The 26839-nt window shown below is 68.0% G+C and overlaps 1 protein-coding gene across 3 annotated transcripts; it reads left to right on the top strand.

The window, feature by feature from the left end:
- Positions 1 to 13: 13 nt before the first annotated feature.
- MORN1 (MORN repeat containing 1) lies at positions 14 to 25910 on the top strand. Of its 3 annotated transcripts, none has more exons than XM_054720449.1 (14): positions 14 to 232; positions 962 to 1033; positions 1780 to 1878; positions 2322 to 2432; positions 3975 to 4065; positions 4787 to 4874; positions 6084 to 6180; positions 7519 to 7629; positions 12011 to 12134; positions 12514 to 12668; positions 17365 to 17498; positions 17601 to 17680; positions 23330 to 23376; positions 25607 to 25910. In XM_054720449.1, exons 1-14 carry the CDS (start codon positions 157 to 159, stop codon positions 25780 to 25782), a joined length of 1461 nt encoding a protein of 486 aa, XP_054576424.1. In that variant the 5' UTR covers positions 14 to 156; the 3' UTR covers positions 25783 to 25910. The 3 variants fall into 3 exon arrangements, with proteins under 3 accessions (XP_054576424.1, XP_054576426.1, XP_054576425.1); XM_054720451.1 differs by lacking the exon at positions 25607 to 25910 and adding an exon at positions 23821 to 24104; XM_054720450.1 differs by lacking the exon at positions 17365 to 17498.
- The last annotated feature ends 929 nt before the right edge of the window (positions 25911 to 26839 follow it).

Below are 26839 nucleotides of genomic sequence, written 5' to 3'. Positions count from 1 at the left end.
GCGCAGGCGCAGGCGCGTCCTCTGGTTCCGGGCCCGAACGACGCCACCCCAGATCTTGTGATCGCCCAGAGCCTGGGCCCGTGGCCACACCCCTAGCGACTAACGAGCCAATAGAAGAGGCTTTAGTGGTTGCCAAGGTAAACCTCTGGCGGCAAGATGGCAGCCGCCAGCCAAGGAAGCCAGAGCTCCCGCCCGCAGCGTCGGGACCCGCAGGGGCGGCCGCCTCAGGACGGTAACGGCTGCAGCGCTGGGCAACGGGCGGGGGGCGGGGGCGGCTGCCCTACGCCCTACCGGGCCTCTGTCCGGAGCCCGCGCCCCCGATCCCCACGCGAGCCTCCACGAGCCCCCTCGTCGCCCCTGGCCCTGGAAAGGTCTTCGTCTCCGCGTGTGCGGGGCCCCGCGGGATGGGCGGGGAGGGGTCTCACTCCGCTCTCTTCACGTAGATCCTGACCTCGTGGTCGGCAGATGCGGGAGTCTGACACGCCCACCCTTCCCTAGAACCGCTCCCCGCAAGTTGTGCCGCCACACCAGGGAGTTGGGGGGTGGTGCGCTCAGCAGCTGCGTGGCAGGAGTGAGGGCTTGGTTCTGACGGGCCGGGAGGCCCCCGGAGGGGCGGTGCGGAGATGTGGCGGGGCCAGCTCCCCCGCCACGCCCTCACCGTCCTCCGGCTGGTCAGGCTCAGCTCAGAAGCCCCCGCTCCCTCTCTCAAGGCCCTCCCCCTGGGCCTGCCTCTCTGCACTGAGTAGGGCCGCTCAGCATGTTTGGTGCAAAGGAAAGAGTGGGGGGGGGGGGGGGACAGTAAACAGGACAAGTCCCCACCCCCAGACTGACGCCTCGGCAGCCATGTTGGGAAGTGCACAGACACCTTGGGAGCCCCCAGCCCAGCCCAGCTGGAGCCTTGGCCGGGCTCATCCAGGTTGCCTGTGCCACATGCTCACCGTGCGTTCTTGTCCGTCTTCAGGTTACGGCGTCTACGTGTACCCCAACTCCTTCTTTCGATACGAAGGGGAATGGAGAGGAGGGAAGACCCACGGTAAGAAGCGTCTGGCCTCTCCCCGCGGCTGCCACCTGCAGCTGACAGCCCATTTCCTCGGGGAGCTGGGGCGAGGGGGGACGGGTGCCAGTGGGACTGGGCCCCCACACTGTCGCTGTCGCCCAGGAAAGGCCGTGGGGTGGCCACAAGCCCGGGCAGTGGCCCTGGGGTCACAGGAGACCCCTGGGCCTGCCCCCTTCTCACAGGCAGGACCTGCAGCCGCCTTCAGGGTTCATTTCTGATGAGAAAGAGCTTGTCTCTCGTAGGAAGGCTCAGCCGCAGAGAAGCGAGTGTCTGAAAGTCACTGGCGGTCTCTCAGTGCTATGTCTGTCTGGGGTTCTGCTGAGGAGGAGGAGAGAGAGAGAGAAGAGGGAGGGAGGGAGAGAGAGAAAATCGATGTGAGAGAGACACATCAACCGGTTGCCTCCCATACGCACCCCGACGGCGGGTAAGAAGCGAACCCACAGCCAAGGTTGTGCCGAGACCCTGGGGTCCGTGGGCTGACGCTCTAACCCCGGAGCAGGGCGGCCGGGGCCTGTGGCATTGTCTACGTGAGCTCTTGTCCCCATGGGCGCCAGCGTTTTCTATATTTCGAACCTTTTGGCTTTTATGGTAGTGCTTTTGCCAGAGATTTCTCACTTTTACTCCAATCGAGGGCTCTTCCTCCAGCTCTTTTCTCTGTGAAACATGCGGGCACCAGCAGGTACTCCGGCCGCTGTGGGGCGTGACGTCCCCATTCCTTCCAGGTCGCGGGAAGCTGCTGTTTAAGGACGGGAGTTACTACGAGGGCGAGTTTGCAGACGGGGAGATCATGGGCCGAGGCTGCCGCCACTGGGCCCACACAGGTTAGCCCGGGGACCTGCGGACCCCCTTCCCACAGACCGTCTCCCTTCCGGGTGCGGGAGGCACTTCCAGCTGTAAACGGGGGGCCCTGGCTTCCCTGAGGGGTCTTGTCACAGCCCGTGCCAGCCGGGGTGGGGTGCTGGCGTGCGGCCCACAGCGTGGCCAGGGCTGCCTCCCGACCCTCAGACCCTCACAGGCAGACGTGGTGGTCAGTTCCCGGGGGGAGAAGGCTCACCCCTCGGACCTGGAACATCGCTGCCCACCGAGGGCCTCGGGGTGGGCTTTGCAGGAACCAGGAGGGCAAGTCCGGATCCACCAGGTCCTATGTTCCCTCGCAAACCAGAGTCCGCCCTGAACCGGTCCTGCTGCCGCCTTCGCTCAGGGGACGGGCGGGGACGGGCACCAGCTCCGAACCTCACCTCGCGCCCCCTCCTCACCCCCCCAGGGAACACCTATTCTGGTCAGTTTGTCTTTGGAGAACCCCAGGGCCACGGCGTCATGGAGTACAAAGCGGGGGGCCGCTACGAAGGGGAGCTGTCCCACGGCGTGAGAGAAGGTCTGGCGCCCCCGGGGCCCTGCCGAGCACCCGGACTCAGTGGGATGGGTGGGCTCAGGGCCCCGCGTTGACCAGGGGCTGGTGTCCCTCCAGGTCCAGAGCCCCAGCCCCAGCGTGACTGTGGGGTGGGAAGGAGGCGAGGGTGCACTCCTCCTGCCCCGGACCAGTGTGTGTGGGGGGGGAGGGGGGCTGTGCCTGTGACGCCAACCACCGCTGTGTGACAAGCCCCCCAAAACCTAGTGGCGGCCCAGCCCTGGCCAGTTTGGCTCAGTGGGTAGAGCATTGGCCTGAGGACTGAAGGGTCCCGGGTTTAATCCCGGTCAAGGGCACGTACCTGGGTTGCAGGCTCCATCCCCGGCCCTGGTCGGGGCCTATGCGGGAGGCAACCAGCCCATGTGCCTCTCACATCGATGTTCCTCTCTCTGTCGCTCCCCCTCCCTTCCCCTCTTTCTAAAGATCAATGGGAAATGTCTCAGATGAGGATGAACACAAAAACAAACCCTAGTGGCTGAAAACAACCCCCTTTTCTTGCTTGCTTGCAATCCCGGGTCAGAGGTCAGCCTGGGCTCAGCCTGCCAGGTCTTCTGGCCTCGCGTGGGGTCTGCCAACGGCTGTGGCGACGGTGGCTGGACCCGGGCGGGGCCTCGCTGCAGCCTCTGGGCTCCCGGAGGCCTCGGCACGGTCACGTCCTGCTCACTGCCCCAGGCCGGCGGGTGGGCGGTGGGCTCAGCCCGAAGGCCAAAGGCTCACGGTTCCCGGGGAGCCGCCCAGAGGCGAGCAGGAGGTCCTCTGAGTGCTGCTCGTGTTAGAAGTAGGAATGGGCCCGGCCGGCAGGGCTCAGTGGCTGAGGTCGGCCTAGGAACCAGGAGGTCAGGGTTCGATTCCCGGTCAGGGCACAGGCCTGGGTTGCAGGCTCCGTCCCGGGGGGCGGGGGGAGGGAGCGTGCAGGAGGCAGCCGATCCATGATTCTCTCCCATCAGTGATGTTTCTCTCTCTCCCCCTCCCTCTCTGACATCAATAAAAACACATTTTTAATAAATAAGTGAAAGCAGTAGGAATGGCCTCGCACAGCCGACTGTCCAAACCAGAAAACCCGGAACATGGTGCAGCCGCGTCCCCGCGGGGTCTCCTCTGCCTCTAGGCGAGGCCCTAGAATGGCCATCAGGCCTTGCCACTCGCACGCAGGTTCCAGTAAACACACGCGTGCGCACACGAACACGCACGCACACGCACACGCCCCACAAGCAGGTCTGGGGCGCGTAGCATCGCCCCCCCCCCCCACGCACACAGCAGGTGCGTCAGCCTCCATGCGCCCCTCCCTCAGGGCCTCGGAGAGCTGCAGCCGCAGCCACTTCCACTGGTGGCTGCCAGCGCCGCCCCATCACACCCCAGCCCCTGGGCGGCCCGGCTCCGGGTCCCTGTGCTGCGCCCTGGGCCCCGCGTGTCCTGGAGTCCCCGCCTCCGGCCCCTGGGCCCCGCGTGTCCTGGAGTCCCTGCCTCCGGCCCCGCGTGGGCTGCAGCTGGGCTCTGGCTCCTCCCCAGGACACGGGTGTCTCGAGGACCCGGATGGGCGCGTGTACTGGGGGGCGTTCCACAACAACAAGCGCCACGGCCGCGGGCACATGGCCTTCCCGTGAGTAGGGGGCCCTCGGAGCGTGGGGGGCCTGCGCTCCCCTCGGCACTGACTGCTGTGCGTGTGGCTTGTGGGCTCTGAGCCCCGTGGGACCCTCGGGCGGGAGGGGGTTGCGCCCCACGGAGGCCTTTCCCCCTCGGCCGCTGGCTGGACGTCGGCCTCCTGACCTCCCAGGCCAGTTTCTCATCCAAAATCCTGCCGCTGGGATTTGTGGGTTCACCTCCCCCTTTTCCTCCCTGTTGTCCTCTCCAAGTCCCGCACCCCTGGGGGCTGAGTCCTACCCCTGGGGGCTGAGTCCTACCCCTGGGGGCTGAGTCCCGCACCTGGGGGCTGAGTCCCGCACCTGGGGGCTGAGTCCTACCCCTGGGGGCTGAGTCCCGCACCGGGGGGCTGAGTCCCGCACCTGGGGGCTGAGTCCCACACCTGGGGGCTGAGTCCCACCCCTGGGGGCTGAGTCCCACACCTGGGGGCTGAGTCCCGCACACCTGGGGGCTGAGTCCCACACCGGGGGGCTGAGTCCCGCACCTGGGGGGTGGCCATGTGCTCTCAGGACCGGGCTGTCACCGCACCTGCCGAGTGCCCAGCCTCCTGCCCCGGCGCCGGCCGTCGTTCAGGGCCCATTTCTGCCGGTGCCCGTGCGGAGCCCGGCGGTCAGAGGAGCGGGTCTGAGTCAGGCCGCCCCCGGCTCCCAGCCTGAGACCGGCCTCTGTGTGTCCCGCAGGAACGGGGACGAGTACGAGGGCGACTGGGTCCGGGACCAGCGGCAGGGGCACGGGGTGCTGCGCTGCGCGGACGGCTCCGTCTACGAGGTACCAGGCTCCCGGCGCAGCTCCCCTGGGAGGTGGGGGCCGCTGTCCCCACTTTGCTGGCAACCAAACCGCGGCTCGGAGCTCACGGCCCTTGGTCCCGCCTGGCGCCTGAACCCACGACCCACCGCTCTCCAGGGCGCCGAGGTACCGGTTCTGCTCCTCTGGGCCCGGCGCCGGGAAGCGTTTGCAATGAGAGGCTCCGGCCGGCGCTGCAGGGCTGGGGGCGTGCGGGTGCCCCTCTCCCCTCTCCTCTCTCCCCTCTCCCCTGTCCCCTCTCCTCCCTCCCCCCCCCCCCGTCCCTGCGGAAAGTGCCACCTCCGGTTTTAGGGGCGACACGTGGGTGAGGAGGTTCAGGCGCGTGGGGAGCCCCGCCCCCCCCCAGGCCCAGGCCCATCGCTCCTTCTTGCTGGACGCGGCCTGAGTGCCACGGAGCCAGGCAGCCCCCTGCCCGGTCACCGGGGCCACGTGTGGACGAGGTGCGGCTGGTGCTGGAGGCTGCCGTCCTCGTCCCCGGGTGTCGCCAGGGGAGCCGAACCCTGAGTGGTGGCGGGAGCAGCCGCGGGGAGGGCGGGCCGGGCTGGAGCTGGGCGGAGGGGAGGCGGGCAGGAGGACCCGGCAGAGTGGGCGCGAGAAAAAGCTTTGTTCTCGGAACCTGGCCCTCCCTCGGCCCCCAGGCCGCCCAGGGCCTCGCCATGGTCATGGCCGCCCACTGGCATCCCTGGCCCGGGCACGGCTGGGCCCCCCTTGGGCCTCCCTTGCAACTGGCTCGGCCGAGAGGCCGGGAGGTGGGACCGGCTCCTGCAAACGCCCGGCTCGCGGGGTGTCTGCCGCCCATCCACTCGCCACCAGGGGGCAGCCCAGCCCTGCCCACGCCGCAGCTCCGAGTGGATGCCAGGGTGGGACGTGGCCTGGGGTCCCCAGGCTGCAGCCCGGTCGGAAGTGAGGAGCGGGTCTGCCTGGACAGCGGCCCCTCGGTGTCGGGGGACGCGGCTCGGTCTGCAGACCCAGGTCCCGCAGGCCCTCGCGGGAGGCCTTTCAGGCGAGCCCGTGGGAGGGGGGGGTCGCGGAGCCCATGGTCCCACCGGCACCGGTGATGGTCTCGCCCGCAGCGCGCAGGGTCTGACTTCACGGGAGCACACGTCTCCTGAGGCCCCCCGACGGGTGCACCCCTAACCACGCGCCGCCCAGCCTCCCCGCGTTCCCCCGCAGGGACAGTGGCACAGCGACGTCCTCAGTGGCCTGGGCAGCGTGGCCCACTGCTCCGGGGTCGTCTACACGGGCATGTGGATCAGCGGTTACCCGATGGGTAGGTGGCCCGCCCCCCTCCTGGGTCTTGCCCGGGTCTGGCTGCGTTTTCCCAGGGGCCCTGGCCAGTCCCCGGGCGGAGCTGGGGGGCCCGGCTGAAGTGGGAGCTAAACCCCCGAGGAAACGTTCCCCGCGGCTCCCAGGGCTCCTGACCTGCGAGGCCCGTCAGGCTTTGCACCCAGGGGGGCCCGTGCGGGCAGGGCCTCCAGCGCTGGGCTCTCCCGATCCCAGGGTCCCCCACCCACGGGCCCTGAGCGTCTGCACCCACAGCCCCGTCCAGTCCCACCTGAGCCTGCCCGTGCCATGAGCACAGGTGGCCAGTGGCCTGCAGGGGCCTCCTCTGGGGGGATGCCCCCTGAGCATTAAAGTGGCCCCAACAGGACAAGGGTGACCCCCACCCCTTGGGGGCTCTGGACCAGCCACCTGGGCACCGCTGAGCCAGGCAGGGGCCTAGGTCCTGGGAGAGGGGGTGCCGGGGCCTGGGAGGAGGGCGGACCCCTGGGGTGCAGGGCCACCCACAGCCAGGGCTGGGGGCCAAGCCCAGGCACCCCCTCAATGGAGCCTCCCAAAGGAGCCTGGCCCTGCGGGGCCCCCGGCCTCAGGCTCCTTAGTCACATCACCTCGGGAAGGAATCCAGGTCCCCCCACCCCCAAATTCGGGGTCCTGTCCGAATCCCTGGGTGTGACGCAGCCTCACCTCCCTCAACGGGGTCTCGGGCTGGCGACCGCCCCGACTCCCCCCGCCAAGTGGGCTCTGGCGTTAGTTACCCTGCTGGGCGCACCCCGGAAGGCCCACCGCCCCGGGCCCCGCTCTGGTGCTGACGGAGCTCCATGAGCTCCCGGCCCCGCTCTGCCCGGTCCCTGGTCCCCGGTCCCTGCCCGAAGCCCCACCGCCCCGTCGGGCTGTGCGAGAGGCCGTCACTCTTGGGGGGCGGACCCCTGAGGCTCCTTGTGCAGGGGACCCGCCCACACCAAGCCGCCCGCAGACACGGGGGTCCAGGCAGGAGGGGGGACGTGGGGCCGGTCCAGCGTGTGCCCAGACCCCGCGCCCGCTCCCCCGGCACTTGGCGACCCTGTGGTGGGAGCCGGGCGGTTCTGAAATGAGCCGCCCCAAAGACTCACACAAACAAAACCCAGACACCCAGCGGCCCCCGCCCCGCCCCCACCACCACCCAGGCGGCCGGTCAGGGCCTTGGCCTCTGCGTCTGCGTGTGTGACCGGCAGGCGGAGCCCTCCGGGTGCGGGACGCCAATGGGGTGTCGCCCACCGGGGGCTCCCGCCTCGGGCACCGCAGGCAGGCGGCACCCGGCACCCAGCACGCCGCCTCTGCTCTCTCCCAGGGCGCGCCGCGAGGACCGTGATCCTGGGCCCGGAGGTGATGGACGTGGCCCGGGGCTGCTCCTTCACGGTGCGCGTGCAGCTGCTGCAGGACAGCGGGGCCGTGGCCTCCAGTAAGCAAGGAGCCTCGTGTGTGCGTGTGCGAGTGCGTGCGCGCATGTGTGTGAGCTCGTGTGAGCTTGTGTGCTGTGCATGCCTATGTGCGGTGGTCACGCAACCACAGAACGAGAGGACGATGACGGTGCAGCGCCGGGTGCCGGTCCGGCCAGGAGGGGAGGAAGGCCTCGCCTGGGAGGGAATCAAGCCACTTCCCCCCGCCCACCCCCGTCCTGCTGCTCTTCCCGGACCGGACCTGTCAGCCCGGCGGTGAGGCAGGGAGGGACAGGCCGACTTCCCACCTGAGACACCATGGGGGGAGGGGGTGCGGGGGGAGCAGGACCCGTTAGTAACCGCACAGGATTCCTGATGTCACACTTGCCTTAGCTTAACAAGGTGTTTTTAAAATATATTTTTGCTAGAGGCCTGGTGCGCGGGTTCGTGCACATTGAAAGGAAGTTAATTAGAAGGTGGCCGGCGGGCGGGCCTGGGCGAGATGGGCCGGACACGCCCTGGAGCCAACCTCCCGTGGTCCCTCCCTGGCCGGCTGCACCCGGGGCGGCGCCTCGGCTCAAAGGGCGTCTGAGGAGTGAGCGGGGTCCCTCCGGCAGGTGGGGTCCCTCGGCCTGGCCTGCAGGGATTAGGCTGAAACCGGCTCTCCAACATCCCCCGAGGGGTCCCCGATTGCGAGAGGGCGGTTCTCGGGTGATGCACCCCAGAATCGGGCTCCCTCCTCTCTGGCTCCGGTTGTGTCACCCGAGAACCGCAGCTGCCAAGTCACTGCAGCTCAGCAGCTCCCACGTTGAGCGTCTGCCCCCTGGTGGTCAGTGCGCGTCATAGCGACCGGTCAGACGGGCAGAAGGTTGGCCGGTCGCTCAGGCTTTTATACATACAGATTGGTTTCAGAGAGGAAGGGAGAGGGAAGAGAGAGAGAAACATCCATGAGGAGAGAGAATCATGGATCAGCTGCCTCCTGCACACCCTCTCCTGGGGATCGAGCCTGCAGCCCGGGCCTGTGTCCTGACCAGGAAACCTGTGACCTCCTGGTTCATTGGTCGATGCTCAACCACTGAGCCACGCCAGCCGGCTCAACAGGAGTAAATCAGGACGCCGTGAGGGGTAGCGGCACCACGTGTATTGAGTCACAGTTGGCTTATTTAACAACTTTACTGCGGTGTCACTTACACACCATAAAACTCGCCTGTATTCGTGATTCCACGATTTCCAGTAAATTTTAGTCAATTCGCAGTCGGACAACCGTCACCACATCACAGCGCCACCCTAGACCCCCCGCACCCAGAAAGGCCCCTCCCCGCGTGCAGCCTGTCCACACCCTCAGCCCACGCAGCCGAGGCCCCGCCCCCCCGCCCGCTCTGTGGGTGTGCCTCCTCTGGGCATCTCGCGTGTGACACGTGGGGTGCGTCTGGGCTCCGCTGTGTCCACTCGCACCGAGCCTCCGGGGTCGCTGCATTGCCACGCGTGTGGGCGCCTTCCGCTCCAGCCCAGTGGTCTTCCGTGGCGCCTGCACAGCATGCCTGTCACCGCCCAGGGACCGCCAGCGTGTTCGCTCTGTCAGGCTGCTGTGAGTGCTCCTGTTCCAGCTTCCGTGTGGACGCGTGTTTTCGACTGTGCACCTGTGGGCAGGATCGCCGGGGCACACGGCACATCTACGTTTGAACTTTCAAGAAACCGCCTGGGTGTCTTCCCGAGAGGCAGCCGGGTTTCCGGTGCCACCGACAGAGCCTGGGGTGGCTCCACCCGGCCACACAGTGTGTCCACCGGCGCCCTCCTGCGGGCGTGAGCAGCATCGAACGTGATCTGCAGCACAAGCCCCTTCGGCCAGCTCTCTTATCGCCCAAGCCCGTCCGTGCCCTTCTCCCCTCAGTGCCGTGACGGCGCCACTGGTTCCGTGTGGATCATGGTGTCTTTTTTCTTCTCTCCCTGACTCCTCTGGCTAGAGGTTATCGATTTCATTGATACACAACCAACTCTTTGCTTTCTGTTGTCTAGTTTATTAGTTCCTATTTTGGTCTTATTCATTCTTTGCTTACCCTTACTTTGGGTTTCATTTAATGTCCTTTCTCTAGTTCTTAGGGTGGGAACTACCAGTAAGGTTATTTCAGATCTTTCCTAGTATAGGAGTTTATTGCTATGAATTTCCCTCTGGGCACTGCTTTAGCTGCATCCCACAGGTTTCATATGTTGTGCTTTCATTTTCATTCAATGCAAGATACTTTCTGATTTCTCATTGGGCCATGAGTGAGTGAGAAGCGTGTTGTTTCATTTCCAAATATTTGGAGATTTTCCAGAGAGCTTTCTGTTAATAATTTCTAATTTAACTCCACGTGATGAGGGTCGTGTTTTGTATATTGTGAATCCTTTTCAATTTATCAGGACGTGTTTTATGGCCCAGAACGTGGTCTGTCTGGGGACATGTTTTGTGAGCACATTGAGAAGAGGGTGGGTTCTGCTCTTCTGTTTGGAATCGTCTATAAAAGTCAACCCGGCCTATTTTGTTGATACTGTTGCCCAAGTTTGCCACGTCCTTGCTGACTTTCCGTCTGCCTGTTCTGTCCGTTATGGAGGGCGGTGTGTTGAAATCTCCGATTATAATTGTGGATGGGACTGTTTCTGCTTTCATTTCTGTCAACTTTCGCTTTGTTATTTTGATGCTCTGTTCACAGGAGCATAAGCACCTGGGGTTCTGTGCCATCTAACGAACTGGCTCCTGATCCTCGTGAAGTTACCTGCCTTACCCCGGTGGGGTCTTCGCTCTGCCATCCACGCCCCGGGATGTTAACGTCGGAGCTCTCTCTCGACTGGTGTTACCATCTCTCTGTTTAACTGTGACCCGTTTGGGCCTCTGCGTTTAACGTGCGGTCTTTGGAGGCAGCGGGTCGCTGGGTCCTGCTTTTGTATCCAGTCTAACCATCTCTGCCTTTTAGCTGGTGTGTTTACACCGTTCGTATTTAATATAATTTTGACGTAACAGATGGGGACTTGCCATTTCACCATTTGCTTTCCGTTTCCTCAGCTGTCTTTCCCTCCTCCATGCCCTGTTCCTGTTTTCTTGGATTGGATATTTTTTTTTTTATTGACTCATTTCATCTCCTCGTCATGGGCTTAGTATTTGTCACTCTGTTTTCTTATTTTAGGGGCTTAAGGTTGACGATGCACAGCTTTAACGTTTCAGTCCACTTCCAGGCAACACCTCCCTCTCCATGTGTGGGAACACGCCTCCCCTTCCTTCTCTCTACGCCCCGTCTTCCTATGCCCACAGGTCCATCCCTGCCTCCGCACACTGCGTGGGGCGTGGCTGCGATGTTCGCCTGCACGGTCACTTACCTTCAGAGAGTCTCCCAAGCAGGGAGAGGACGCCCCCTCTTCAGCCGCCAGCTCCCTTTCTGGTTCTTCTCTTTCTTCCCGATCTCCATCCGCCGCCGCTTCCTCCTGCCCCTGCCCGAAGGACCTCACGGTCCCTGTTTCTTGCCACACGGGTTTCCTGGCGATGATCCTTCCAGCTTTCCTCTGTCGGGAAACGGCGACCAGCGTGTCCTCCCCGGAGGCAGGTCTCTGCCCAGGTGCCCTCTCAGCGCCCACGTCCCCCGCGACGGCGACCGGGCCACGTGGGGCCACACAGTGTGCCCCCATCTTCAGGGACCATGTCCTTGCCCGGCTCCCGGGACCTCGGAGCCCATCTGGCGGACCTGCACCTCCTTCCTGGCTGCCCGCAGCAGGAGGGCGAGCGGGCCGGTGACTCATCCCGACCCGAGACGGAAGCCGGGCAAACCACCGCTGGCTTCCCTCCACGCTCGGCTCCAGTTCTCTCCAAGTCACAGTCCTCCCCTCCTCCCCGTGGGCCCGGCGGCGTCTCTCCCAGATCTTGGCGTCGCGGGAGGCTGGGCGTCAGGCCCCCCTGGCAGTGGTCAGTGGTGGCCATCGACTCTCCTGCTCCACCCGACCCTGAGCCCGAGCCCACGGGGCCGGCCTGTGGGGGTGCCTCGGGGTGCGGACAGGTGGGGCGGGCCGGGCCCTGGTCCGGGTGGGAGGTGGGTAGTGAGGGGCACTGTCCCCTGGGTGGCCCGGCCTCCACGTGTCTGCTCCCACGGTGCGTGGCCAGCAGGGAGCGTCCTCCCGGAGGCCCGGGCTGGAGCCAGAGGCAGAGTGAGGGCCTGGGGGCCGGACCGGCTTGGTCAGAGACTGAGCGGCTGAGCAGAGGGCCGGGAGGAGCAAGACAGGAGGTGAGCCGGGAGCTCCGGTGGCCGTGGCCGTGGCTGCGTATGAACGCCCCTCCCGGGCGCCCACCGCCCCGAGCCCCCAGGGAGGAGCCCAGGCCCCGACTGGTCCCCCCGCTCCTGGGTACAGCGTGCTCTCCCCCCCCCGCCCCTCCCCCCGAAGGCGAGGACGGCCGGGTCCTGAGGATCGCGGCGGGCGTCAGGTACGTGCAGCTCCCGGCCTACTCAGAGGTCAGCTTCTTCACCGTGGACGCGGGCCGACGGGAGGCGCCCATCCAGACCCCGTTGTGAGTGAGGGCGACGTGGGCGGGGCAGGGGTCCCCCTCAGCCTGGGTGGGGGGGAGTGACCGGAAGTGCTCCCCGGGCCCCCACCTGCTCCCACCCAGCACCGGGACGCAGCGACAGCAGACATGCTCCGTCTCGGGGAGGGAGGCAAAGGCTCGGACACGCAGTGGGCACCGGCGGGAGGCGGGAGGCGGGGCTGGGCTGCTGTGGGGTCTCAGGTGGTCCCAGAGCGAGACCCGCCCCTCCCTGCCCCCTCCACCCCCTAATCTCAGGGCAGCCGGGCCCTTTCTCCTTCCTGGGGTGCCCCTGGGCCCCCGTGTTCCCACGGCCAGGGGTCCCCCAGCTGGTGCCACGCGGAGCCCAGCCTGCCCCCCTCCGCAGTGGGTTCCAGTGCATCGCCTACCCGCTGTCGGGCCCCCCGTCGGCGGGCCTGGAAAGTGCCCGGGCCAACGCGTCGCTCCCCACGGGAGACCCGGAGGTGGCATGGACCCCGGACGCCCCATGTGACCAGGGAGATGCCCCCGGCAGCCTGCCCGGTGAGTGCAGCCAGCGCGACCGTGGTGGGCAGCGCGTGGGTGACGGCAGGTGTCCCGCACGTGGCACGGGAGCTGGGAGGCAGGACGTCCCAGGGAGACGGTGCCCAGTTGCCGTGCCGCGGGTGAGATGCCAGGCTGAGGCTGCCCACCCCGGGCGCCCAGGCACCTTGGCCCGGGTCCTTAGCCTGCAGGCCCGATGGCCGCGGTGGGGTGAGCCGTGCCAGGCCGCAGCGCCATCCGGCAGATGGGGCATCACGGGTTCCGGGACCTGCAGCGGGTGCACCTGGGCCGACCTGTCAGGCTGCTGCCGGCTCTGGCGGGAGGGACCGGGCCTGGAGGAGGCCTGAGGGCAGCCTGGACCGGACACGGCGGCCCCTGCGTGGGAGCCCGCCCGGGGCCCACCTTCCGCCCGAGGATGTCAGTCTAACACGGGGCGATGGAGACCAGGCCCCAGGCCTGAGGCGTGGCATAGCGTGCTGCCCAGGTGCTGGCCCTGCCCTCCCCTGGGTGCCAGCACCCCGCCAGGTCTGGCTCTGCCAGTGGGTGCTGCCTGGCCGTGGGGAAGCGCCTGGGGGCCGAGGGGACCCACCTGTGTTTCTGTGAGGCTGCTGGACGTCGCCAGGTGTGTGCTCAGCCGCCCGGGGTCCAGTCCAGACCTGATTCTGGGAACAAAGCTCGTTGATTTCTATTCAAATGGTTTTTGGTTCAGTCCCTTAACCTGTCGTAGTTCCACCCACAGCTCTCACGCGGACCTTTTTTTTTTTTTTTTTTTTTTTTTATATTTTATTGATTTATTGCAGTGAGGAAGAGAGAGGGATAGAGAGTTAGAAACATCGATGAGAGAGAAACATCGACCAGCTGCCTCTTGCACACCCCCTCACTGGGGATGTGCCCGCAACCAAGGTACATGCCCTTGACCGGAATCGAACCCGGGACCCTCAGTCCACAGGCCGACGCTCTATCCACTGAGCCAAACCGGTTTCAGCTCACGCGGACCTTTTATGCTCCTGTTGCCAGGGGGGTGTCTGCCGAGACCCCGTCATTTAGGCCCATTGACCCCCGATGCCCGTGCTGGCCGTTGCCGGGGCGATGGGGACACACCTGGTCGGGCTGGCCGGGCCCCGCGGTTCCCACAATCTCCGAATATTGGATCTGGGAACCTAACACGCTGCAGCGGGCACAGAACTCGGGTCGCTTCTCTTCTGAGTTTGTTTGTTATATTTTATTGATTTTTTACAGAGGAAGGGAGAGGGACAGAGAGTTAGAAACATCCATCAGCTGCCTCCGGCACACCCCCCACTGGGGATGTGCCCACAACCAAGACACATGCCCTGACTGGAATCGAACCCGGGACCCTTCAGTCCGCAGGACCGACGCTCTATCCACTGAGCCACACCGGCCAGGGCACTGCTGCTTTTTATAAATATATTTTTATTGATTTCAGAGAGGAAGGGAGAGGGAGAGAGAGAGAGAGAGAGAGAGACATCAGTGATGAGAGAGAATCATGGACCGGCTGCCTCCTGCACGCCCCGCACTGGGATGGAGCCCACAACCGGGCTGTGCCCCAACCGGCATCGAACCCTGACCTCCTGGTGCCTAGGTCGACGCTCACCACTGAGCCACACGGGCCTGGCTTTTTTTTTTCCCTTTTTTTTTTTAATGCACGAAACCCTCCCAGGAAATGTCTCCAGCTGGTCCAAGTGGTTTCCCCTTTTCTTTTGTCGAACGAGTGGTTCTGCGCGTCCTCCGATGGGAGCTGAGAAGCGCCCGCAGCTGTCGGGGACTTGAACAATCAAGGTGCCCTTTGCCGCTAAACCGATCCGGCCATTAAGCTGACGCTGTGCCGCGGGACCTGTGGACATTTCATCGCCTCTTGGGGCGACGGCACGTTTAATGCTAATTGTCTAGTTAATTGCGGCAGAGCAGCCCCCGGATCCGCGTTCGCGCGGAAAATCAGCGCCCTGGTGCCCTGTCCAGGGGTCGGCCCACAGAGGGAGGGCTCCCGGGCCAGCACGGCGGGGGTGGGGTGAACTCTAACCTTGGGGTGTCAGGGGTGTGTCTGCCTGGAGCCGGGCCCCCGAGGCCACACCTCCCACTGTCCAGGACGTGGGCTCCTTGCCCGGCAGCTGCCCCGCGTTCTGGGGGCTCCAGGAAGGAGGAGGAAGAGCCGGGCAGCGGGGGGTGGGGGGACAGGCAGCCTGGGGTCCGATGGAGCACCCGGGTCTCCTCCTTCCTGCCGCCAGGGCCTGGTCTGGGACCCGGGGCACCTGCCTCGCTGTGTCCTGCGGCCACGTGGGCGCAGCCAGAGGGCGGGCGCCTGGGACCCACACGCGTCCAGCCCCTCCCAGCAGCTCCTTGGGGACCGCCGGGTGAGAAGTTCCAGGACCTGGAGAGAGAGGCGAGGGGGCGGGGGCTCCGTCTGGCCCGCTGGCGGTGGTGTGGCTCTGCGCCCCCCTTTCCGAGGGTCACTACACCCACACCCGGGACGGACACGGGACGCCCCTCGAGGTGCCAGGAGCCTGGCGTCGGCAGACGTGCCCCCCACGGTCTCACGGCCCGGCCACGCCTGCTCGGGCCCGCGGGATGGCGGGCGCTCTCCCCTGTGACCGTGGCCTTGGGGGTCTGGGCATCAGCTGGACAGGCCAGTCCCTCGCCCCGGACCTGGGGGAGGCGTCTGAGGAGCGAGATCCTGGCCCTGCGTCCGCCCTGAGGAGGAGCGAGGTGTGTCCTCACCCCCATGCGCCCTGCTGTCCCCCGAGGGCCGAGCACCTCTTTCTGAGCCACTGAAACGGAGCGAACGCTCGGGCTGCGCGGGCTCCCGCCTGGAGGCCCCCGGAGTCCTGTTTATCCGGCGGTTTCTCCGCGGTCGCCTCCGTGCCCTACACAGGTGATTAGGGACCTAATTGAGTCGCTGTAAAACGGTAATTAATAGACACTTTCCTTGGAGAGGTCACGCCGCCCGCTCCCCCGGCTGCTCGGCCTGTCCGCATCCCTCCAGGGGCTGCACGGTGACCCCGTCTTGCTGATGAAGCCGTAGTTGCCATAACTACCCTCCGCCGCTGCTGCAGCCGGCTCCGAGCTGGAGGGGCCTCTGCCCACAGGCCCGGCTCCGGGTGCCCTGGCCGGGCAGCGCCCCAAAGCGCGCCAGGAGCCGCTCAGGGCCTCCGCGGCTGAGGCGGGTCCCCCACCCTCCTTCCTCTTGGGGTGCTCAAGGCCCCGGAGCTCAGCTGTGGGAGGCACCGTGCCACGGCGTCTCGGCAGCTTCTCTTTATTTTTTAATCTGTTTTTGTTGACCTCAGAGAGGAAAGGAGAGGGAGAGAGAGAGAAACATCCATAATGACAGGGAATCATGGACCGGCTGCCTCCCGCACGCCCCCCACTGGGGATGGAGCCTGAAACCTGGGCCTGGGCCCTTAACCAGAACCGAACCCCGGACCCTTCGTTCCGCAGGCCGACGCTCTGTCCACGGAACCACGCCGGCCAGGGCGGCAGCTGTGTCTTTGACCAGAACTCGGGCCGCCCTTCCTTCCCAGGGAGCTGCCAGCAGCCTCAGCCTTTTCGCTTCAGGGGTTTAGGGGTACAGAGGGGCCGCAGGAAGTGTGAGCGCCCCAGGTCAGGGTGTGTGCAGAGGCCGAGGGGCCCAGGGGGACCCAGAAGAGTGAGTAAGGCGGGCGTGGCTGGAGGGTGTGGCCATGCTGGAGGCCTGCCCGGGGCGCAGGAGGGCGTGGGGGGCTGGACTCCATGCTGCAGTGTGAGGGGTGGGGGCACAGCGCAAAGGGGGTGAGAGGCCGGGCGTTGGCTGCACCCCAAGGTGGGGCCGAGGAGAGGCCAGGATGGGGGCAGCGCGGCATCAGGGGAGGTGTGGGGCCGGGAGGGGGCGCAGGTGAGGGGGAGGGGCTGTGCCTCAGACCCAGGACCGCTGGGGGCGCCGGGTGGGGGTGTCGCTGGGAGACGTACGTGGACGGACAAGTGGACCAGCCGGCGGCCGGGGTGCAGCCCGTGTGGGCGGCGCGACGTGTGTGCAGAGCGGGTGCCGCAGGGCGGTGAACCACACGCGTGTCCAGGGACTGAGGGAGGCAGGGCTCGGCCGGCTTGGTGGCTGGTGATTTGCACCCCGATGCCCTTAGCGTCCCCTCTGCCCCTGGAGACGGCGGGCGACACCTCGGGGTCTGAGACTGCGACCGGAGGAGCTGGCGGCCTCGGTGCCCGCCGTCCAGCGCATGTGCCGTCACCGGGGCAGAGGGCAGAGGGCCCAGAGCTGGGGTCCTTGTTGTCCTGGAGGCGCGGTCCCCGCCATCGCCCGGGGCGCAAACATCGGATCGTGTGCACAAGGTCCTTGCAGAGGGGCCTCGCCTCGCCTGACGGCCTCCCCCACCTGCAACTTGGGAACACGGCTGGGTCCATGGCCTCTCCCCCCACCCCCCATGCGGGCTCCGGGGAGGGAGGGACGGTCGGGCCTCGGCCCCAGGGCCCCGTCCAGTCCATCCGCTGGCCGAGCCCCCTGCATCAACCTCCCGTCACCGTCTCTGTGGGAAGCGCGGAGGGAGGGCGGCTGACCTGCAGCTCCTGTGGGGGAGGGGGGGCGCGGCCTGAGGGGGCTGCTGTGGCGGGAGCCCCTCCGCCCCCACCTGGGCAGCGGGAAGGGCTCTGTGGCTGGGGCCGCGGGCCATCTTTCTGGGAACCTCTCTCTCCTTAGCCGGGCGACGCGCGTCCCGCTGTCCTGAGGGCTGTCGGCGAGCGCAGCGAGGCTGTGCCCAGTTCGAGGGCGTCCGCCTCGGGGCCCCTCCGCCCGGGTACCACCCCGTCCCGTTCCTGGACGGCCCGCACGAGGTAGGGGCGGGAGGCCCCCACGGGCCGATCCACACGCTGCAGCCAGTGCGTGGGGGCTGGGGGCTACGGGGCGCCCCTGAGACTCTCCCCTGCTCCCCGCAGGAGGCAAGCGGCAGGCCCAGAGGTGGCCCGAGCCCGGGGACAGGGACGCCCACCTCGCAGGACCCACCGGGAGGCAGCAGGTAGGAGGGGCCACCCTCAGGGCGTTGGGGGTACGTCTGCTGCCCCAGCAGCTGGGCCGCAGGTGGGCGTGTGCACATTCTCGGGGGCGGGGGCACGGGGCACCCTTCTCCACACACCTGCCTCGGTTTCCCCCGCCTTCAGCCCTGCAGACACCATAGGCCTCAGCCTGGACAGCGGGCCCCGCCAGGCCTGCTGCTTCCAGGGGAGCCCGGCGCCCCTTCCTAGCACCGAGGGGAGGAGGGGACGAGGGGACGAGGGGACGAGGGCACATGACCCGGAGCAGGGGCGGCGGCGAGTGGCGGGCGCTTTCCTCAGGAGCACATGCGGGCACCGGGCTGGGCCACACGGACACGTGGGAGCGCCAACCCGTGCGCCTCCTCCCATCAGGGCCCTCCCCTCCACACCCCCCACCCCCCACCCCCGTCTTCAGGGGCCCTTGGCCTCCTTCTCACCCTCCCGCCCGCCCACCCCGCCCAGACACCTGCTGAGGGGCCTGGGCCTCAGGCCTCCACCAGGGACCCAGCTCCGGCGAGTCCCCCCCCCAGCCCCCACCCAGGGCACGTTGGGGAGCCGCCCTGCCCTAGGGCCCCGCCTGCTCGGCCTCGGATGCCCCCCCCCCGCCCCCAGCTGCCTTGCTCTGTCCAGCACCAGCTCCCTCTCTGCCCTCACCTGGCTCCTGACCCAGAAAGCCCCCCCTCTGGAACTGGGGAGCCACCCCCCCCCCCCGCGCCGGCCCCAGGCGAGAGGCGCTGGGCCTCACAGACGCCGCGTCTGGTTCGCATTAAGGAATCTTGCCTTGCGGAGCCGAGGCCGAGGGTGTGTGGTTCCCGGCTGGGTCCCCCCGGGGGGCAGGGCATTTGCAGGGGCTCAGCCACAGGAAGGGGGTGAAGGGGCCGGGGGGCGGGCAGGGCTGGATTCCCCTGATGCCCTGCGGAGCCCCCCGAATGTTCTCGCCACCCCCCCTCCCTCTCCGCACGGGGCTGCCTCATCCGCTCCCCGAGGACCTGCTGTGAGGCCTCCCCCGCCCTCACGGGTTCCCTGGGAAGACCCTCTTTCTGCAAGGGGGGGCGGGGGCAGCTGGGCCTGACCCGCTGCTGAGATGGGGTACGGGGCTCCTCGGGTCCCCCCCTGAGCTGGCTCCGGCAGAGGCAGAGCCCGCAAGGCCGGGCCCAGTCCAGCAGGCCGCCCGGCCCTGCTCCCCGCGCTGCGTCTGCGGGCCTGGGACACGGGGGCGACGTGGCCGTGGGGCGTGGGCCTCCCGGGTCGGCCCCCGGTCCAGGGACGGGGAGAAGCAGCGATCAGGGGGCCACACCCCACGGGGGAGACCCGAGTGGACAAGGCCGGGGCCGTCCCTCAGCCACGGAGGCCTGGGGTGTCGAGCTGACCGGGCTGGGCCGGCCACGGCCCTCCTCGCCCTCAGCGCAGCCTCAGCCGGGCCAGGAGCCCCCTTCCTCAGCCCGGTGACCCTCAAAGCCAGGGCCAGCCCCCCACGGCCACGGACAGGCGCGAGGATGGCAGGGGGAGGGCCCCCAGACCGGCTGTCCCGCCGCCCACAGGGGCTTCACACTCTCCCCACGTGGTCCCTGAGCCGCCGCCGCCCCAGGGCCAGGTGAGCCTGCCCGTCACGGAGCGCTGCTTCCCGGGAGGCCTGTTCCCGCGGCCTCGGCATTCCTGCGGAGACATTCCTGGCACATGACGGAATTTCACAACATGACAGGCCGCCGAGCGCGTGGTGTCGGCGGCAAAGCCCGGACTGGATTTCACGGGCGCAGCGGCAGCCGGTGCCACACGAGGGTCCTCGGCCTGGGGCCCGGCCCGGCCTCTGTCCCCAGGAGCCCTAAACGCGCTGGGCGCCTCGCGGTCGGAGCCGGGCACGGCCCTCAGCCCAGCTCCACGCCACGGCCGGGAAGCCCGCCGCCCTCGCCCGCAGCTGCTCGTGAGGGCTCCGCGGAGATCCCCAGCCGCCGCCCAGAGGAAAACGGGTTTCACTGGGACTTCCGCGACCAGGCCTTTCCTCGGTCGTTAGCGACATAGGGAGCCGGTTAACAGTTGTGTTGGGTCAGTGGTTGGGGCTCACAGCCCGTGCCCCCTCCGCTCAGGTCTGGGGTGACCGCCGAGCATCACAGTAAACGCAGGCCAGCGCCCCACTCCTCACCCGCCCCAGGACCCCCCTTCCGCCGTCCCCTCAGCCTCCGAGGGCAGAGCAGCCTGGGCAGGGGGAGCCCACGCGGCCGGCCCCGCGGGGCCCGAGGAGCTCTGGGCAGCAGCCACCAGGGTCGCCGGGTCCCAGAGGACACGCTCGGTGGCGGCCTGTCCTCTCTCGGGTGCCAGCCCCGTGGGGAGAAGCCTCGGTCACAGGGAGTGTGGTCAGGGGACTCCTCCTGGCTGTGGGGGGCTTGAGCCCGGGCAGTGTCCTGGCAAATTGGGGGCCCCAGAGCGGGGGTTGTCTCAGGTGGGCCGGGCGGGGGGGGGGAGCTCCTGGGAGCACAGCAGCCACAGGGGCGGCAGGGACAGCGGCCCCTGGGGGCAGGCCAAGGGCCATGACGTGGGGTGCAGCCACAGGGCGTCCAGGCTGCAGGCCCCAGGGTGCCTGGCCTCTGTCCCCTGTCCCTCCGGCCAGGGCCTGCGGGTGGGCTCAGCCTCGGCCTCCCGGGCCCTCGGCTGGACGCTCCCAGGCGGGCGCTCAGGGAGGAGAGGAGGGGTGGGCTGGGTGCGTGACGCTGGGAACTGCTAGAGGCTGTGAGGGAGCCCGTGCGCCCAGAGGCGGCCGTGAGCGGAGCAGGTGTGAGGGGGCGGGGAGCAGCTGGCCGCCCTCACCCCCCCCCGCCCCCCGCAGCCAGCGATGCCTCGGCCTGACGCACGGCTGGAACGGGGACCACGCAGAGGGAGGCTGGGGGTGTGCCCGCAGTCACTGGGGCACCACTCACGGGCCCCCCTTGGCAGGTACCCCCAAACTGAGAACACCCTGCAGGCTTCCCTGGGCCTGGAGCCCACGGCCCACAGGGGACGGGGCCCCTAAATGGTGCCAACCCCTCACCCCCAGGCCAGGCTGGGGGTTCATTGGCCTCTTGTGGGGGGCGGGGAGGGCGGGGGCTCACTCAGAGAGACAGCGTAGCCCTGGGACCCCCGGGACCCCTGGAGCCGGGTAAGGAGGGGCCTCCGGCTGCCCCAGGGACAGAGGGCCCTCTACGGCCGGCTGAGCCCCTGGGCTTGTGGCTCCGATTCCTGGGGGTCCCAGGGAGCCGCCCACAGAGAGCCTGGCCTCACGCCCCGCGGGTGGGTCAGGTGGGAGAGCCCTGGCTCCCTGCAGCCGCCCGCCCTCGGGGACCACTCCCCCCAGTTTGTGTCTAATTGGGGCTGGGCTCTCCCCGCTCCACGTGAACCTCGTTACCGCGGCGCCCACAGGCTGTGCAGAGCGCCTGCCCCACATCGGGGCCTGACCCAGACTCCGTGGGGCCCTCCCTGACCAGGCCACGGAGGGGCCCACGCCCACGCCGAGCCCGCGCCCCCGCCCCCGCGCAGCCGGGCCGTGGTTTCTGAGTCTGGTCTGCAGCACGGGCCGCCTCTGTCTGACCACGGGGCCAGGCCCACACCCCGAGGGTCGTGATGGTCTTGGGGTGGGCGGGCTGCTGGGGGCCTTGGCTCACAGGGAAGGGCCCTCCAGCACAGGGCCCCCTCCTCTCGCCGCCCACTGTGCGCTCGGCCACGGGTCCACCGCCCGCTCCCCGAGCCTCACCCGTCCCAGCCGCCCCAGCAGAGGAGCCGGCTGTGCGGGGCCGGGGCTCGCCCCCCTCGGCGCTGCTTCCTCGCCGGTTGTGGTGGTTTCTCAGCTCCGACCGTGGGTTTTCCCGGCCCCGGGGCCGCCCAGGTGCACGGCCTCCGCCTTGGCCACGGCTCCGCTCGGGGTCAGGTGTGCTCGCTCCGTCCGCGCACCCGCGAGGCCCTGACCTAGAAGAGGCGGCGTCAGGACCCCCAGGTCACGCAGCTGATGGGACCCTCTCGGGCCTCAGGGAAGGGGAGGGCGTGGCCACGGGGTTTGGGCACCAGGCCCCCCTCACTGGGGAATAAACCCCCTCAAACCCACATGGCAAAGCTTAACAGCAAAGACCCAAAGGGTCCAACTCTGTCTTCTTTGAGAGAATCAGGGATCGGCCGCCTCCTGCACGCCCCCCACTGGGGATGGAGCCCGCAACCCGGGCCTGTGCCCTGACCTCCTGGTTCCTCACTCGGGTCGTGAGGCAGGATCACGTTCCAGCACCAAGAACCTAAGAACGCAGGGTGTCCAGCCCCCACGGCCGTGTACACAGTCGGTGCCCAATCGGTGTGTCTGGGTCCCACGGCCGCCCAGGGCTCCAGCCGGGCCCGACCCGCCGGGTCCGAGGGAACCTCAGCCGTGGGCGCCTCTGGCGTCTCCTCGCCCTGCGCCCCGGCCCCCTCGCCGCCCTGGGGGTTCCGTAAAAAACCTCGGCTCCTCGTAACCCGTTTACTTCCCTTAAAGCCGCAGCCCGGCCGAGGGTTATTCTTAGCGCTAGGTTATTTACCCGCCCCCCCTCCCATCCCCGTCGCGACCCGAAACGTGGCTCCGGGGACCCAGCCAAGGCCCGCTTCCCCCACTCGAAATGAAGGAATTTTAAATCTTTTGTCTTTAAATTTTTATCACCCAAACCAGGCATGTGGTATTCCAGCTTGGCCAGGGGTCGGCCTGGCTGGTCGCCGAGCCCCTCGGGGAGCCCCGCTCCCTGCCCTCTGATGGCAAGAAAGGGGGCCGTGGTGGGGGGTGCTCCGGCTCCCTCCAAGGCCTCTGCTGGGACATTCAGGGCAGAGCCCAGCCTGTCAGCCGGGTCTCCTGGCCACCCAGGCAGCACGTCCGAGGCCAGAGGACTGGGGCGCCCCCTCGGAGCACCCACACTGCGCCCGCTGCCTCGTCCCCCGAGGACGGGCCTCGGGGCCCCGCAGGGGCACAGCCGGTCTGCAGGCAGCTGACCCCGGGGCGTGGGGGCCGGCGGGTGGGCCCCTCGCTCCTGCACAGCAAACGCGGCCCCAAAGCCCTCTGCTCGGGACGGACGTGCCGAGGCGGGTCTGGAGCTGCCCACCTGGGACCGCAGGCCGGGCAGCTCTGTCCGCCCCAGAGACCCGGGCCGGCCGCCCCTCCGCCTCCACCGCCCTCCCTTCCCGCCTCGCCAGGTGGCGGTGACCGTTCGTTCCCGCCGCCCGGCCCCGCCCCCCAGCCCCCTGCCCGCGCCTCCGGTCACTCCGTGCCTTGGCCGCTTTCCGCCCTGCGAGGCCCTGGCACCTCGACGCCCTGGAGGCGGCGCCGGCTGGCGAGGGGGTGGGTTTGTCCCTCCAGCTACGGCTGTTCGTGCCACGTTGGGGTTCAGACAGCGAGATGCCAAGGCCGAGGGCAGAGAGCGGCCCGGCCTCGTGGCCCCTCTGCTCCAGGGCAGGCCCCCGGCCAGAAGGCTGCACGCTGACCCTGAGGCGGGGGGGCCTGGAGGCCAGGACAGCCACACGGGTACCCTCCGGCCTCCAGGCCCCCGCACTGTGGCCCCGTGTGCGTGTGCGTGTGCACGTGCGTGGGGGGGGGGAGGGGGTGCCACACACGTGGGCCCTGGGAGGGGCACTCAGGGCCTCCCTTCTTCTCCCCGCAGGCCCGATGGGGCGGCCGAGGCAGAGCCGGGGACCGAGGCCCTCCCAGGTAGGCGGGCAGTGGGGGGCGCGGGCTGCCCCATCCAGTAGACCATCCATCACCTCTGGAAGGCGGGCGCTTGCTCCCCTCCTCTGAACGGGCTACGGGTTGGGGCGGGCACCCTGCCTGCCCAGCCTGGACACCCCCAGAGGCAGGACCATGGGGCCTGGGCAGTGTGGGGCGTGGCCCCCGGGAGGCTGTGGGGCGGGGAGGGGAGGTGTCCAGGGCAGGGGCGGGCCCGGCCCCGGCCCCGGCTCTCTCTGTGCCCTCAGCCCAGGAGGGTGTCCGGGTCCAAGGCCCACCCCCTCCAGGAAGGTCCTTGTGTGGGTGCAGCCAGGCCCTGGGATCACCCCCTTTCAGGACCCCCAGGTGTGACTGAGGAGGGGGTGAGGGTGGGAGGAGGGGGCGCCCCTTGCTATCCTGGGGGTCAGTGTGGGGTCGCCTCACCGCCAGGGCCTGAGGAGGAGCTTACAGGCCAGGCTCGTGGGGACGCCGGGCGCAGGGCCCACCGGGACCACGTGGCGGCCGGGCTGGGCCGGGCCCGGAGGTTCTGAGGCAGCCGGTGGCCACCAGCCAGGCTCCCTCCATCCCCGAGGCCTCGGGACGAGGTCAGAGGCGGGCCGGGCTGGGCCGCTGCCCACGGAGTCCCCGCGGTGCCCCTGCCCGGGCGGCCGGGCTCCTGGCAACACCTAGAGACGGCCGGCCGCCGGGAAACACGCGTTGCCATGTGCCCCCTCCCACCCGCGGCCGCCGGCGCCCAAACCGCGGCTCCAGCAGGAACGGACTCGGGGCCAAGCCCCTCCTGCGGCCGTCCGCTCCGGTCCGGTCCCGGCCTGTCCTGGGGCAGCACCGCCCTCCCGCGCCCGCTCAGCTGCGCGCATTCCTGTGTGAGTGGCCAGCCGCGAGCTTTTTCCACGCTCCCCTGCCAGCCCAGCCGCTGGGGGAGGGAGAGGGCGGTTTCCATGGCAACCTCACTTTCTGTTAGTCCTTATTTTCTTTTTTTATGTTTCCCCAACTTTGAAGCTCTCCAGGCAGCATACGGGCTGCAAAGAGGGGAAGGACTTTTCCATTCCCCCCACACACACACCCCATCCCCAGCAGAGCGGTCCCCCCACACCCTGCTCCCCCACAACCCCCCCAAACTGATCCCCTAGCAGAGCATTTCCCCCAACAGCCCCTGGTCCCCCCCACACCACCCCAGTCCTCCACGACCCCCCAAACTGCTCCCCCAGCAGAGTGGGGGGGGCTTCAAAACAGGCAGCCAGGTCTTCAGAGCCTTGATTATTTGGAAAAACATTTTAGAGGAAATGAATTATTTTCCTCCTAAAAGGTGGGAAGGTGTTTTCTAAAGGATCCCAGCCACGTGGCCCCTCAGCGGGAACGGCGCTCTCCGCCCGCCCCGCGCCCCCCACGGGGCCTTGCCCAGCCCCCCTACAGCCCTGCCCTCCCCTCCGGCCCCAGCTCTGCCCCCGGAGCTCACGCTGCAGCCGGGCCTGAGTCCTGAGGGTGCAGGTGGTTCACTAGCCCAAATTCATTTCTTTTTCTTTTCTAAAAACATTTTCACTAGAGGCCCGGTGCGCCACATTCGTGCATGGGGGGGGGTCCCTCAGCCCAGCCTGCGCCTTTAGCAGTCTGCAAGCCCTCGGGGGATGCCCAACTGCCGTGGAGGCGGGAGAGGCTCCCACCATGCCGCTGTGCTCGCCAGCCGCCAGCTGACGTCAGCCCGGCTTCTGGCTGAGCGGCGCTCCCCCTCTGGGAGCGCACTGACCACCAGGGGGCAGCTCCTGCGTTGAGCATCTGCCCCCTGGTGGTCAGTGCACATCATAGCGACCGGTCGTTCCGCCATTCGGTCTATTTGCATATTAGCCTTTCATTATATAGGATTGACTTCAGAGAGGAAGGGAGAGGGAGAGAGAGATAGAACATCAATGATGAGAATCATGGATCGGCTGCCTCCTTCACGCCCCACACTGGGGATCGAGCCTGCAACCAGGGCATGTGCCCTGACCGGGAATCGAATCCGGAACCCTTCAGTCCGCAGGCCGATGCTCTATCCACTGAGCCACACCAGCCAGGGCCCAAATGCATTTCCTCACCGTGTGCCCCAGCAGCTGGGCAGAGGGCAGCCAGTCTGGGCAGGTGGGGGCGGGGCGGGAGGCTCCGGGGTCCCGTGGGGGGTGGGCAGTTGCCTGGCAGGCAGAGGCCGCGGGGCCAGTCGGAGCCCCTCCTGTCTCCACAGGGGAATACGTCATCATGATCCAGGACGTGACCACCCCCCCGTTCCTGGGCCGCAGGCTGCCCATGGCCTTCAAACACCTCCGGGTGTCCGCGAGGGAGAAAGCCCCAGAGCCCGGAGCCAGGAGGGCCGCCCACCCCCGGGGACCAGTGTCCCCTCCGGACACCACCTCGTTCTGAAGGCACAGACACGCCGCCTCTGCTTCCCGGGGCGCCACCCTCGTCCCCTCCCGGCGGCCTGATCAGGGGCCCAGGGAGCCCCACTCTCCCAGAGCCACTGGTGTTGTTAATAAAGTGCGCAACGCTGACCGAGCCCTGAAGTCCCGCCACACCCGACACGTGGCGGCTGCTCCCCACGCGCTCCCCGTCCTGCAGCGAAGCCGGCCCAGCTGACCGCTCGCCTCCCCGCGCCCAGCCTCGGGGGGGACGCAGGGCCTGCGGGCGGCCTGGGGACTCGGAGCTGCCCCCAAAGGAGAAATCGGGGCCAGTGTCGGGGGTTGGTTTTCGAGAAATGGGCTGCCCGTCCGAGCCTCGCCAGGACGAGCCAGGCTGGCGGGGTGCGCAGGGGGCGACGGGGGGCCCAGCGGACACATGCTGCGCACAGAAGGGCTGGCGGTGCCACCTCATTGGACGCCCCTCCCCGTGGGCTCACCTGCCCCAGAGAACCCGGCTCCACGCCCGCTGGTCCCCCTCCTCCCCATCCTCCCAGCTGACCCCGCTTCCTCCTCCCGGGGAAGTGGGCACGGGGAGGGGCCGCAGGGCCTGCTCCTCGCCAGCACAGCCCCCTCTGGGCCCCAGTGCACCCTCTGAGCCAGGCCCACTCCTCCGCGTGGCTCAGAGACCACGGCTGCCACGGCAACCCCGCCAGGCCGCTGGCCGCCCTCTGCCCCACCTCCCTGGCCTTCCTCCTGGGCCTCTCCCCGGCTCCAGACCCTGACGGCCAGCTGCGAGGCTCGGGGTACAGCGACGACGGAGCGGCCCCCGGGGTGTGGAAGGCAGGCAGACTAGACTAGACATGGCCCAAGCCGAGTTCCCGCCCCAGACCAGTGCGGGGCCGCAGTCACACCGCTGCTTTCTCTTTCTGTGGCCACAACTCTGGTCCCACCTTCAAACCCCGCCCTCTCCCCCACCCCCGTCCCAGCAGGTGACAACAGGTGACACCCAGTGGCTACCAGGACCCAATCCCCCCTCCCCCCCCAGCTGGACCCGCTCGGCCTCCTCTGCTGCTCCGCTCCCC

This window comes from Eptesicus fuscus, chromosome 9 (assembly GCF_027574615.1).
Source record: "Eptesicus fuscus isolate TK198812 chromosome 9, DD_ASM_mEF_20220401, whole genome shotgun sequence".
Classification (NCBI taxonomy): domain Eukaryota; kingdom Metazoa; phylum Chordata; class Mammalia; order Chiroptera; family Vespertilionidae; genus Eptesicus; species Eptesicus fuscus.
This window is presented reverse-complemented; position numbering and strand designations above follow the sequence as displayed.